Raw genomic sequence first — 13,568 nt, 5'->3', positions numbered from 1 at the left:
ATATACATACATGTGTGTGTGTGCATTTTAGTTTATATTACTACCATGAAATACTAATTCATTCAAATTCGTCCTGCTGCACCATTATATTCTACCATGTTGTTCAATATTTCTCTTTAGGACATTTTAAATATTATAACTACTTTTTCACTTTTTGGTACTTTTTTTGGGGGGTGGACCCTTATTGCATGCTTTTAGTATTTCTTGTTTGTTTGTTCTTTGATTTTTTTTTTTAGCGAGTCAAATCGGTTCTTCTCACTCTAAACATTTCATTGTACTGTGTTAACTTTGCATATGACAAATAAACACAACTTGAACATTCTGAAAACCTCTTAACATGTCATCTTTAACCTCAAAACTAAGACAAACTCATATTTTTCTTTTAAGTGGCCCCAATATGCTGCCGTACCATCAGCCACCACAGGACATGCAGCGATGCCTGGTTCAACTCTGAAAACAAACAGCCATTCAAGCTTTCCACATCTGCCCTACCTGTGACATCATTTTCAACACTTACCTGTCTGCTGAGGCCTGCCAGCCACCTGTGCAGCCCAGATATTTTGTGACCATGTCAGAGATACGACAAAAAAAAAAGACTGCGAGTTCAACTACGAGCAGAAGAAAAAGAACACCGGTGTTATTGTGTGAAAATACTGAGATGAAAACTTGCTGTTACTAACATTTGGAGAATGTATCACTTGGGAGCTACAAGGACACAAAAAGCCCGTCAAATGAACACAAGCACAGGTTCAGCACTCCAGTCAAGGCTGTTTAGTTTCCACAAAACAATTGTTTTGTTTTCTCTTCTACTTGTGGTTTGACTTAGTCTTTTTTGTCTGTTTTGTCTTTGGTGCCACCATTTTTGATTTTTCAAGAACTCGTACACAAAAAGATCCAATCCTTGTTGAGATCTAACCACAAACAATAACAGTGTGCAAATAAATGTGACACAGCTCAGACAAAAAAATTCACGTCTGCCTTCAACACCATGAGCCCCAAACCCTGATGGACAAACTAATCACACTAGGACTAAGTCCCTCTCTATGCAACTGGGTCCTAGACTTCTTAACAAACAGACCACAGTCTGTGAGGATCCACAACTTCTCCTCCTCCACCATAACTCTCAGCACTGGCTCCCCCCAGGGCTGTGTGTTGAGCCCCCTCCTGTTCACTCTGCTAACGTATGACTGTGCAGCTACCCATCCAGGCTGTCATATTGTAAAGTTTGCAGACGATACAGCGGTGGTGGGATGCATCACAAACAATGATGAGTCCAGCTACAGGCAGAAGGTGGAACACCTGGAGAGCTGGTGCAGGAAGAACAACCTTCACATCAATGTGAAGAACACGAAGGAGATGGTCATGGACTTCAGACGGAATAAACACGCCTACATGCCTACGTCCTGTGCTCCAGCATCAACGTGTTGCATGGAGGGTGCACAGATGCAGAAAGAAAAGCTTTGCAGAGAGTGGTGAAGGCTGCACAGAAGTCTGTTGAAGTCAGTCTCCCCAGGATTATCACTGTGAAAAAAATTGCTGTAATGCCACTATGCTTCTTTCAGTTCCAGGAACCAGTCGTAAGCTCAGAGGTGAAAGGGCTTTATCTGTTGCAGGTCCAAGAATATGGAATGAGTTGCCACGGCGTGTCAGGCAGACTCCCACACTAGGGCTGGGCCATATCATATCGTTCAAGATAATACCGGTTAAAAAAAAAAAACTTAACCGGGCAAAAAAATTATATCATGATATGCTAATTTCATGACTTAATACGTCAAGCGCCCCGCCCCCTTAAAAGAACCGAGCTCGCCGAACAACCAAACCGAACTGCGCGCACCCCCCGCCACCTGTCGGTACTGGTATAATGCTAATTAGTTGCGCGCAATACTAGCTAGCTAAAAAGCTAAAAACAAACAAACCGACCCATCAAACAACGCACAGCTCAACTGTCTCTCCATCCAGCTCTAAACTGCAGGTACAGACAGCTCGAGCTGTCTCTCCCTCCCCCACACCCTGCTCTAGCTGCCGGTGCGGGCGCAGCTAGTCTTTTTATCTCTCCCCCAACTTTGCTCTGGCTGCTGGTGTGGGTCTCCCCCGCTCTAAACTGCCGGTACAAACACGCGCAGGTCTGTCTTATTGGATGTTTTCACACCTGACAGTCAGGTAGACTCGGTTCGGAACCAATATTCATGACATTTTGTTTACCTTTGAGCTGGTGTGTTTGCATTCACACTGCACTGTGCAGTCGAGCCAACCTGTTGAACCAACCTGTTCCCCCGCTCGCCTGTGGGGGCGCTGCACCAAGAACTACTGAAAGAAACAACACAAAAACCTCTGAAGACACTTCTCCTTCTTCTTCTTGAAATAAAAACAAAAACGGACTGGCGTCGAGTTTTAGCAGTTTAGTAGTTATATTTTGTCATTTTTCAACAATGGACTCAGCATGAGCAGAAGATGAGGCAGAAGACAATGGAGAATATTGTTTTTCCACACAAGGCAGCTGACGGCTCCATATGAGGTCAGAGAAATGCGTGTTTGTTTGCCCTGCGCTCTACTCCACTTCTTGCTTGTGGAGCGGGGCCCGGTCTGTTTACATTCACACTGTACTCGAACTGTGCTCGAGTTTTCTTCTACCGGACCGAGACCTTGGTTTTAGCCCGGGCCAGAGTTCGCCTTTTTGTTCCATGACGGAGTTTAATGGCGCGTTCACACCTCCCCAAACAAACCGGACTTCCTAGGCAAACGAGCTAGAGTTCGATTAAAGCGGACTAAACAGGGCTGGTGTGAATGCACCCTTAGTTCCACAGTCAATGGAGCAAGAACAGAGTCAGGTGATCAGAGACAGAGCATCAGAGAAATGAATCATTCCTGCGGGAACAGAGGAAGCTGAAACACCACAAGCTTCAGGGTCAGCTGATCACCTCGTTACAAGTTCTGGAAGTTACAGCTCATTTAAATGCAACATATGTTTTGTTGTATGTTACATTTATGCTCAACAGATCTTAAGCTTCATTTTATTTAGTTATTTTGGGAAACTTCACCTGCATTTTAGTTTTTGTGGTGGATTTTGTTAGATCTTTATTTTGTGCAGACTTTTTCAATCTAAATAACAGAAGGATAATTTTTATTTTTATACTTTGAGACTGAATACTTTATTAAATAAAGTTATTTCAGTCAAATTAACCCTTGTTTTAGTTTTTATATAATACTGCAAAGTTAATTTTGGCAAATGAATAACTATGATTTCTGGGTTTTTTTTGTTATATCACAAAATTTATCATTATCGTCAGAATGCTCTGAAATATCACAATATTATATTTGAGCCATATCGTCCAGCCCATCCCACACTCAGTTTTTAAATCTCGCTTGAAAACCCACTTTAATTCCCTTGCCTTTGACACGGTGTGATTTGTTTTGATCCTGTCTGTAGTCTACAGTGTTGGCCATTTATTTATTATCTGCTGCTATTTGTATCTATATTTTTATTTGATGTTTTTCTGTCCACTGTGCTTGTTGGTTTCTATTGTTCAGCACTTTGGTTGGCCTTGTTGCTGTTTTAAGTGCTCTATAAATAAACTGGTGTGGTATAGTATTCGTCCACCTCTGCTCACACAGACTCATGTTCGTGCTGCTGTTGTTTGTTGCATTGTTTTTGTACTATTAGTGCTTAGTGTATTTTAGTAGTACGACTCCACTCTAAAGATTTTCCCAAAACTTGCTTTGTCTTCGTTGATATTTAAAGTTTTCTTTTAGTTATTAACAATTACAGCACATAATCGAAGTTCAGTGACAACTAGACGAGCATAAAGTTAGAGAAAGACAATAAAAAGAGCTCTATTGTTGTTCGAAGCTCTAGAAGGCAAAGAGCATGAAATAGTCCACTACATCTTTGTTTCTGGAAAATCTCCATATTTCCTGTCCACACGGAGACACCAGAAACGGAGTTTACAAAAAATCTCGATTGAAATGCATTTTTATGTTTGTCTCACCAAAAACTGTTTGTGTGTGGACAGGAGGTGCAAACAGAGAAGAAAGCCTCGACTTTTAAAACTATCCAGATTAGTGTGGACAGGACCTCAGGAAATCTGTGAGCACTCAGTCAGAGGATGTGTTGTTAACAACTTTGCTAGAACATCAAACTTTGTCTGTAAAACCAACTTCATTATAATTATATTATATATATAAATAAATAACGGTGAGCTGGGTCATGTGGCCACCATATTAAGTAAGAATGACTCCAAACAATAATCAGTACTTGATGTACATTCAGTTATTATTTTGAAGGGCACACAGGAGCAGCGTTTTGTGAATACACAAGTTATTTATTATTGTTTCAGCAATGCGTCCACATGAAAACAGTCTTAGAAGCCCAAAATGACATTTTTTGAAAATGAGTTTTAGAGATAAAAATTTGGAACGTCACCCACGCATACCTTTTCATCTGGACAGTCGATCTTTTGAAAACAAGTAAGTTGTAGCCTCACTTCTAACCAAACTTATGACCCAAGCTCATCAGACAAAACCACAATAATAATGGCAGGTTCCATGCTTGGTGGCTCAGTTGATAAGAGTTGTTGCTTCTCAACAAGAAGGTTGCCAGATCGAATCCTGGCTGGGAGTCTTTCTGGGTGGAGTTTGCATGTTCTCTCCGTGATGTGTAGGTTTTCTTCAAGTACTCTGGTTTCCTCCCACAGACCAAAAACATGCATGTTAGGCTGATTGGGAACTAAATTGTCCCTAGGTGTGTATGAGAGTGTACTAACAGTCTTGTTTGTCTCTATGCTGCCCTGTGATGGACTTGGACATGTCCAGGGTGTGATAATGGATGGATGGATTCCATGTTTGCGTTTGTGCTGAAGATGCTCCAGAACCCAATTGCACAACTACAGCAAAACCTTCATATAATGTATTATTTTAAATTACAGACAAGGTTGATGAACAACACACACCACCTATTTGACTCACAACAAAAAGGTTCGAGACGGGGAAGAGGGAGAAAACTCTGGTTCAGTGTTTACAGTTTGCACCAAGTCAACGCTCCACTCCTTGTTTCTTGTTTTTGATACAGCATCTGGTACAGGTTTGCCACAACCACGTCTGCATTTAGGATTTTTTGTGTGTTCATATGTGGATGAACTCGAGTCTAGAAGACAACTTTAGAAGGCCATTAAAATCTGTCCACCGGTTCATGAGGTATTTAACAGACAGACAACACCGAGCTGATTACATGATCGCCCAGCTTTCTTGGCGACATGGAGAAACTACAGTTAAACAGGAACTGTGCTCAATCATCACCTCATTTAGCCTTTATTTATACAGGTAGTCGCACTGAGCCATGAGAACTCATTTTCAAGGGAGACCTGTTTGGGGAGCAGATGGGGGTTAGCATCTCTTCAAGATGCTTTTAATATTATCCAGTCACGTCTGCAAAAACTTAGACTGGTCCTAAATGCTGACAAAAGCAAGATCATGGTTTTATCCAACAGAAAGCAGCAACCAGAGAGACCACCTCAAATTGAAACCCAAGAGGGAAAACAAATAGAAATGGTCTCCACCTACAAATATCTAGGTTTCAACATTGACAATAAACTGTCATTTAAAACCCACATCTCCAAAATGGTCACTAAACTCAAATTGAAGCTAGGCTTCTACTTCAGAAATAAATCCTGCTTCTCATGTAAAGCCAGGAGAACATTAGTAGCTGCAACTTTCATGCCGATATTAGATTATGGTGACGTGCTGTACATGAGTGCTGCATCAAAATACCTACAGTCCTTAGACTCAGTTTATCATGGTGCCCTTCGATTCATTACTGATTCCAGTTATCGCACTCATCACTGTGAACTTTACGTCAAGTCTAGCTGGTCTTCTCTCAGTGCTCGCAGATACACTCACTGGATATCCTTCATCTATAAGACCCTTCTAAACCTAGTCCCGTTATACCTTACCTCCCTAATACAAACGTCACACAATCATTACTCCCTGCGCTCTAATGACCTAATCCTCCTGTCAGTTCCTCTGGTCAGAACTGAACTAGGAAAAAGAGCATTCAGCTTCGCCGTCCCCTCAGCCTGGAACAACTTACAGACAGATTTGAAACTATCAACACTCATCTCGCCTAGATCCTTCATGTCAACCGTATCAGATAATGTTATCAAAAATCTGGACCATTGCAGATGTTTCTAAAACACTACTTATCAAATATACATGTCTTTGTTGACTTTTAACTCTTATCTACTTCAACTGATGTCTGTTCTACATTTAATGTCTACAGAAGTCTGTCTTATCCGGATGGTTTCAAACTGTTAACGTTTATTTATCGTGATAGTAGTTTCTTTTTTCTTTTGATAAATGTAAATGCTTATTGTCAATTACCCTGTGACGTGTGCTGATGACCACTTGACCAGGTCACCCTTGTGAAAGAGATCTCGATCTCAACGGGCTCTACCTGGTAAAATAAAGGTGATTGATTGATTGATAGGCCTTGCTCATGGGCCCAGAGTGGGGCGAATGAGGGTGGGGGCAGGTGTGGGTGCTTCACCTACCCCACCCACAATTTTGATGTTGTCGGCTTGAACCGGCGATCCTGTTCTTTAAAGTCTGAGCAAAATATATTTTGCTTCAGACAGGATCAAACAGAACTTACTTCCATTTTCCTGCAAGTCACATTTTAATAAAAGTGGCATAACTTGAAAGAATGCATATCGCCCGATGATCCAAAATTGTTGTGTTATATACACCTATTGTCTTCTGGGAGTTCAAACCAAATCCGTTCGGTGTTCATGAGATATTTTGCTAACAAAGACAGACAGACGAACAAAAAGACAATGTAATGGTCGCCCACCGGTAGTAAAAAGGGGCATAAGTCATGCTTGCCAACCAAACATTTTTATTACAGCATCTAACCTGTCCACTATACGCCGCATCTCTTTTGTTCGTCCTCATTGTAGCCTGTAGCGATTCTTTCCGTCTTTTTATTTGTTTTCGTTTCCGGTCTTGAACTCGGCATTCCTCCTTGTAGTCCATCTCTGCTAGGGCTCTTCTCTTCTTCACTCTCAGTAGCCGCATAGCCAGCCGCGACTCTTTCGCCCGGGTCGTTTGGCTCTTGTTCTTGGACTTCGGCATACTGTGAGCCTTCAAGCTGCCAGGGCCGACTAATCATAAGACCGCTGGAGCTGCTATCTTTCAAACGAGCCCAGGAGCATCCTTTTACGTTGAGGAATGACTGAGCTACGGCTGTTTTGGTCTCAATTCCGGAAAATATGGTCACGCGGGACTTCGCGTAATATCGCGAGATTTCACGTAACTTTATTGATTATGTGAAAATGTACAACAAAAGTCGATTAGGGATTAAAACCTGTACATATTTAAGACTAAATGTAAGACCTATAGGAAAATAAAAACTAACAACAAATAAATACATCAATCAATAAATAAATAAGCTTAACAAAGGGAAGATTAATTCAATTTAATTCATTAAATTTATTTATATACTGTAATCAGAGTCAGTTTCTTTATTGTCATTCGCACCTCATGTGGTACATGTGGTGGAGCGAAATCATGTACACAGGGTCCCAGTTATGTCCAACAATAAAATGTAAAAGAAAACCAGTAATAACATCTAAGATATGAACTAAGAAAAACATAAACTAAATATACACTAAGCACTAATAGCATAAAAACATTACGTCGAACATCAGCACAAACATGAACATGAGTCTGTGAGCAGATGAGCACGTATGAACACATCAACATTGAAACAGATCAGCAGCAACATAAAACAGATCAGCAGCAACATGAAACAGATCAGCAGCAACATGATGTGATTTTTTTCCACAGTGATTATTCTAGTTAGAGATTCATGAGTCTAACAGCCTCAGGGTAGAAGCTGTTCCTCAGTGTAGTGGTTCTACACTTAATGCTCCTCAACCTCCTTCCTGAGGGGAGTGGGGCAAAAAGTGTGAGTGCTGGGTGAGTGGGGTCCTTCATGATGCAGTTGGCCCTCTTCCTGCATCTAGAGGTGTAGCTGTCTGTGGAGACTGACTCCGAAAAACTTCTGTGCAGCCTTCACCACTCTCTGCAAAGCTTTTCTTTCTGCAGCTGTGCAGCCTCCATGCCACAAGTCGATGCTGGAGCACAGGATGCTCTCCACTGCACACCTGTAGAAGGAGGTGAGGACTGAGCTTCCCAGACCAGCTCGTCTCAGCCGCCTGAGGAAGTAGAGTCTCTGATGAGCTTTCTTCATCAGGCTGGTGGTGTTGTTGCTCCAGTTGAGGTTGTCATTCATGTGTACACCCAAGTACTTGTAGCTGGAGACCACTTCCACCGCAGATCCTCTTATGTTCAGGGGGGTGTAGATGTTTTTGTTCCTTCTGAAGTCCACAATCATCTCCTTTGTTTTCTTCACATTGATGTGAAGGTTATTCTCTTTGCACCAGCTCTCCAGGTGTTCCACCTCTTGCCTGTAGCTGGACTCATCATTGTTTGTGATGCATCCCACCACCGTTGTATCATCTGCAAACTTTACAATGTGACAGCCTGGATGGGTAGCTGCACAATCATACGTGAGCAGAGTAAACAGGAGGGGGCTCAACACACATCCCTGAGGAGAGCCAGTGCTGAGGGTTATGGTGGAGGAGGAGAAGTTGTGGATCCTCACTAACTGTGGTCTGTTTGTTAAGAAGTCTAGGACCCAGTTGCAAATGGAGGGGCTTAGTCCTAATGTGGATAGTTTATCCATCAGGGTTTGGGGGATCATGGTGTTGAAGGCGGATGTGAAGTCCACAAAGAGCATACGGACGTAAGAGTTTTTCTGCTCCAGGTGGTTGAGCGCAGTGTGGACCACAGAGGAGATGGTGTCCTCTGTTGATCGGTTCTCACGGTATGCATACTGATGAGGGTCCTCATTGATGTTGATGGTTGTTTTGATGTGAGTCATGGCCAGTTTTTTGAAGCATTTAGCGACTATCGGGGTGAGGGCCACTGGCCAATAGTCATTCAGACCAGTCACTGTAGAGCTTTTTGGGACTGGGATGATGGTGGCAGTCTTCAGGCAAGTGGGAACTGTCTTCGGGGTAAGTGAGGAGTTAAAGATGTCTGCCAGCACCTCGCAGAGCTGATCGGCACATTCCTTCAACACTTTTCCGAAGATGTTGTCTGGGTCAGTTGCCTTGTGCGGATTAATCCTCCTGAAGGTACTCCTTACTTCGGCTGAGGTCACGCCGAGATGCTCTTCATCCGGTGGTGAGGTGAGTCTGGTGCTGGGTGGTCTGTTCGCGTCTTCAAAGCGTGCATAGAACTTGTTGAGGGCATCAGGCAGAGATGGATCTTTGGGGCATTGTTCACTCCTTCCTTTATAATCTGTTATGCACTTAATGCCCCTCCACATGCTCAGAGGGTCTTGTGAGATGAATTGACCCTCAATCCTCTGTGCATGTGTGGCCTTGGCCTTCTTAATACCAACAACCACAACTCTTTCCTTGTCCTACTCAGCTCCTCTGAGCTTCCAGACCTGAAGGCAGTGTTCCTGGCTTCCAGCAGGGTGCACACCTCTGCATTCAGCCAAGGTTTTCTGTTTGGGTAGCTTTTAACATTTCTGATAGTGGAGACCGTGTAGCGCCAATTTACAGCAGAAGTCATCACAGGGCACTGCACAGATAAATTCACATATATAAAAATCAGTTAATAACAATATTTATCAAAGGAGCCAGCAGATTGCTTAGAGTTATCACTTCGTCGTAGTCTTCCATCCTCAACGAACACAGTGGAAAGGAAAAACACCTTTATGAAGAAGAAACCTCCAGCAGAACCAGACTCAGGACAAGCGGCCTCTGCTTCTACTGGCTGGGTTCGAGAGGGCAGGAAGGAGAAAACGAACACACAGTGACAGGTCCAGGATGGAAGCCATGGTTTATCACTAGGAGGAAAGACAAAAAGACAGAAATCACATGTTAAGAAAAAATAATTTCAAATTCGTATCTATTTGTAACTATTCATTTGATGAAATGAGGTCAATTTATCCTCCAGTAGTCTAAGTTTATAACCGCATAGGATAAGGTCTAGATCAACTACGGTTTTACAGCTTGGTTCCAACAACAACAAAATTCTTTGTGAAGTTTGAAAAAAGAAGGTTTGGAGTTAAGGAAAAAGATTGTAAAGTAAAATTATTACATTTAAGACATGTTTATAGTTTTTTATTAGCTAAATTTGTCTCTTTTTATTAAAGAATTCCAACTGTTTATGAAGTGAACATTGATTCTAAAGGCTTTAATACACATGAATTGATAAAACATCCATCCATCCATCCATTATCTTTATCCGCTTCTTCTTTTTCAAGTCATGGGGGTCACTGGTGCCCATGTCCAGCCATCACTGTGCGAGAGGCAAGGGACACCCTGGACAGGTCTCCAGTCCTTCACAGGGACACATAGAGACAAACAAGACAAACAACCATTCACTGGAACAATTTAGAGTTACCAGTCAGTCTAACATGCATGTTTTTGGTCTGTGGGAGGAAACCAGAGTACCCAGAGAAAACCAATGCATGCAAACTCCACCCAGAAAGGTCCAAGACCAGGATTTGAACCAGCGATTTTCTCGCTGAGAGGCAACCGCTTTACCAACTGCACCACCATGCCACTTATTGGTAAAACAAGTGCTCAAAATCTATGGAACACAAAGAACAAATACAAACCAGTTCAAACAAAGTCCTTAGAATAGTAATTACCCGAGAGAATTTTAAAACTAATTTCCTTAGCTTTTGAAAGAAGTGCAAGTCTAATTTAAGTCAAACAGCCAAAATAAAACAATCACAATTTAGGTAAAATAATATAAAATGAAGTTTTGTCAACCGCAGGCATTTGGTATTATAAGGTATTTATCATAAAGAGCTGGGATCTGATTGGGATTTGACTGAAAGGGGTTTAAAAAATAACTTACAAGCGCTCAGAGAAGTGTAGATGATTCCTGGCTGCTTTTACACCAGATTTAATTTTAGTATGTGTAAAAGTGACTTGGTTACAGTCATTTTTAGTACTTCCTGAGCTTTTCAATAAATTCATGAGATATTTTGTTGTATTTGCTGCTCGTGTGCACTGTGCAGCTCCAACAGTGGATGTAGTTACACATTATGACCACTGGGTGGTGCGATCGGGCCTCAGTCACGAAATACAGCAGTTCTTTTTTCTGTTTTTTGGGTTTTTTTGCCCAGTGTGTGTGTGAGACAAATGAAAAATTACTGGGTGCTAATAAAATTCACATTTTTTACCATCCCAAAACAGAAAGTGACTTAACTGAATGCATACTGATGGAGTTTGGAAACACCACAACATACGATCATAAATTACCAAAGTTGTGGAAACTTGGAAACCAGTGGTTCACCACTACCTCAGCTACAAGACATCTACACCACCTGCTGCAGAAGGAAAGCATTATGGATTATGGACTCACGCCACCCTGCATAAACCGTTCTCTCACCTTCCTTCAGGGAAGCTCTCACGGTGCATCAGTGGCCAGACCTCGCACCTCAGATGGTTTTTACCTTGCAAGCTTGTGAAAAGTGGCTTCTAAATGTTGTGGTTTGTTTAAATGGAGATTTTGATCACTTGCTGCCATAAACAGAGGCCAATAATGTTGTTTTTTTGTCTGTCTGTTATCATTATGATTCATGAAGCAATGATAGGATTTGAATTAAATCAAGGTTCATGCTCAATAATCCAGGTAAATAATCCAACAATGTTCAGGTCATCTGGACAGTTCATTGAGCATGAACCACTTTGGCTGTGGCATCAACAGGGGAGAGGACAGCCCCAAGAAACCATCTTATCACCAGCAAACTGGTTGGTCCACTGTAGGAGTGTACTGCTTAGTGGGGAAAACAGTTTGTTTGTGACTCATCAGACTGATGAAGCCCTTCGGATGGAGGGCGCAACGTCAACAAAAAAAAAGAAACCGTCCAGATGACCTGACTGAGCATTGTTGGATTTTAATTAAACTCTCAGAAACTAATTATCGGATATACGACTTAATTGACTTTTAGAGTTAATCTGATTAAAGATGGATGCAACAGTTAATCAAATTTTTCTTACACAAAAAATAGCTACAACTCAGCTAATTTTGCATGTATTGAACAAAAAATTGGAGTGGTAGTAGCTGAGAAGCACCTCCAAAACATACTTTGAGCACTAAAAGATTGCATTGGACTTTTGTTTAAAACTTCGTCAAGCAAAGCTATTACTTCATCGGCTGCTTGTTTTTAAATAATGCTTGTTTTTTAATGTTTCTTATTCTCCTAAATCTGTGCAATTTCAGTTTTACGGTCCAGTAAGAGCCAATGCATGATGCACTATACAGTACTTAATGCATATTACAGTTAAATGACCCTTTATTAGTGTAATCAACATACAGCAGCAGAATGGAAAGACAAGAAGAAAGCAAAACGATGACAGAATCTAAAACGATGACGTGAGAAAACAGATGGAGAGACGCTTTGCCTGATTGTTCTTTGACTGCAGGACATGAAGTCCTAATTGTTACCTGATCCGCATCTAACTTTTGGTTCTGCTTTACTTCATTGCCCCTTGTTCCTGGAAAGCGAGCCAGATCTGATCGTCTAAAAGATTTGTCTTTCTAGTGAAGCCGATGTACATCTACAGGCCAACACGGTTGAACTCCTGATTGTGTGTGAAGCAGATCGGCCTGGTGGCACAAAGATTGCCCATTTGTCACTGCAGTCAGTCGTGATCAGAAACACTTTTTGTTTAGAGTAAACTCAAACACATGCGCAAACAGTCTTATTTAGTCAGAGCGGCCTCGCAGAAACCTCCCTGGTTGTCCATGTGTGTACCAGCTGTTGGGTGACCACTCTTCCCACTTACACACCCCAACCAGAGGGTTCCTCATCTGAGATCACAGCTGGATCTGCCACAGGAGAGAATTACTTCAAAGACGGGAGGAGGGGGATCATTTAAAGCCCTTTGACTTGCTGCAATTTCCAATCAAAGTGAAATTAGCTGCAGAAGTTAAAACCCACTGCTTCAATCCAGACAGCTCTCATCGGTCAGGCAGGCTGCAAGTCGGTGTGTAAATCCTTCATTTCTCTTTCCATTACTCTGCCATTTTCAGCAACTCTACACTGCTTGAGTCTGCCATCTTGTGCTGAGAAACGGGGGCAAGAAAATACACCACTCCGAGGGAGCGTTTGTTAAGAGGCCTTGTTGATTTCCTGGCTGGAAATGAGGTTGCCGAAAGACACGCTGAAAAAGTAGAGGGAGAGGATAGAAGAGAAGGACATTAACTGCTTCCATACAAGGAGAGGTAGGGGGAGGAAGGAGGAGGAGGAGGGTAACATGAGGAGAGACAATAAGAGAGAGAAAGAAGGGAGGAGAGAAGTGTTGGAAGGAGATAAAGGCAGCCCACGGATGAGCGCAGGTTGATAGGGCTGCTCCAGTTCCAGGGGAAAGTGACGGATCTGTGATCGTGCTGCTGCTTCACTGTCACTGCAAACTGATCCAACACAGGTAAGGAACACACACACACACACACACACACACACACACACACACACACACACA

General features: G+C 42.2%; 2 protein-coding genes across 3 annotated transcripts in view; one reads left to right on the top strand and one right to left on the bottom strand.

Annotated features, from left to right (window-relative positions):
- Positions 1-7,255, bottom strand: part of kdm3b (lysine (K)-specific demethylase 3B) — a 43,743-nt gene extending 36,488 nt beyond the window's left edge. For both annotated transcript variants that reach the window (XM_037675323.1, XM_037675326.1), the window contains exon 1: positions 6,904-7,255. In XM_037675323.1, coding sequence (XP_037531251.1) covers positions 6,904-7,122 — 219 coding nt within the window. In that variant the 5' untranslated portion in view covers positions 7,123-7,255. The remainder of the gene's footprint in view (positions 1-6,903) is intronic.
- A 6,012-nt stretch (positions 7,256-13,267) lies between these two features.
- spon2a (spondin 2a, extracellular matrix protein) overlaps positions 13,268-13,568 on the top strand; it is a 15,599-nt gene continuing 15,298 nt past the window's right edge. Inside the window, exon 1 of the mRNA XM_037675883.1 lies at positions 13,268-13,514. The gene's annotated coding sequence lies outside the window, so the exon portion shown is untranslated. The remainder of the gene's footprint in view (positions 13,515-13,568) is intronic.

This window comes from Nematolebias whitei, chromosome 4 (genome assembly GCF_014905685.2).
Source record: "Nematolebias whitei isolate Nwh7 chromosome 4, NemWhi1, whole genome shotgun sequence".
In the NCBI taxonomy this organism is placed as follows: Eukaryota; Metazoa; Chordata; class Actinopteri; order Cyprinodontiformes; family Rivulidae; genus Nematolebias; species Nematolebias whitei.
The sequence above is the reverse complement of the archived record's forward strand: the minus strand, read 5'-3'. Positions and strand labels throughout refer to the sequence as shown.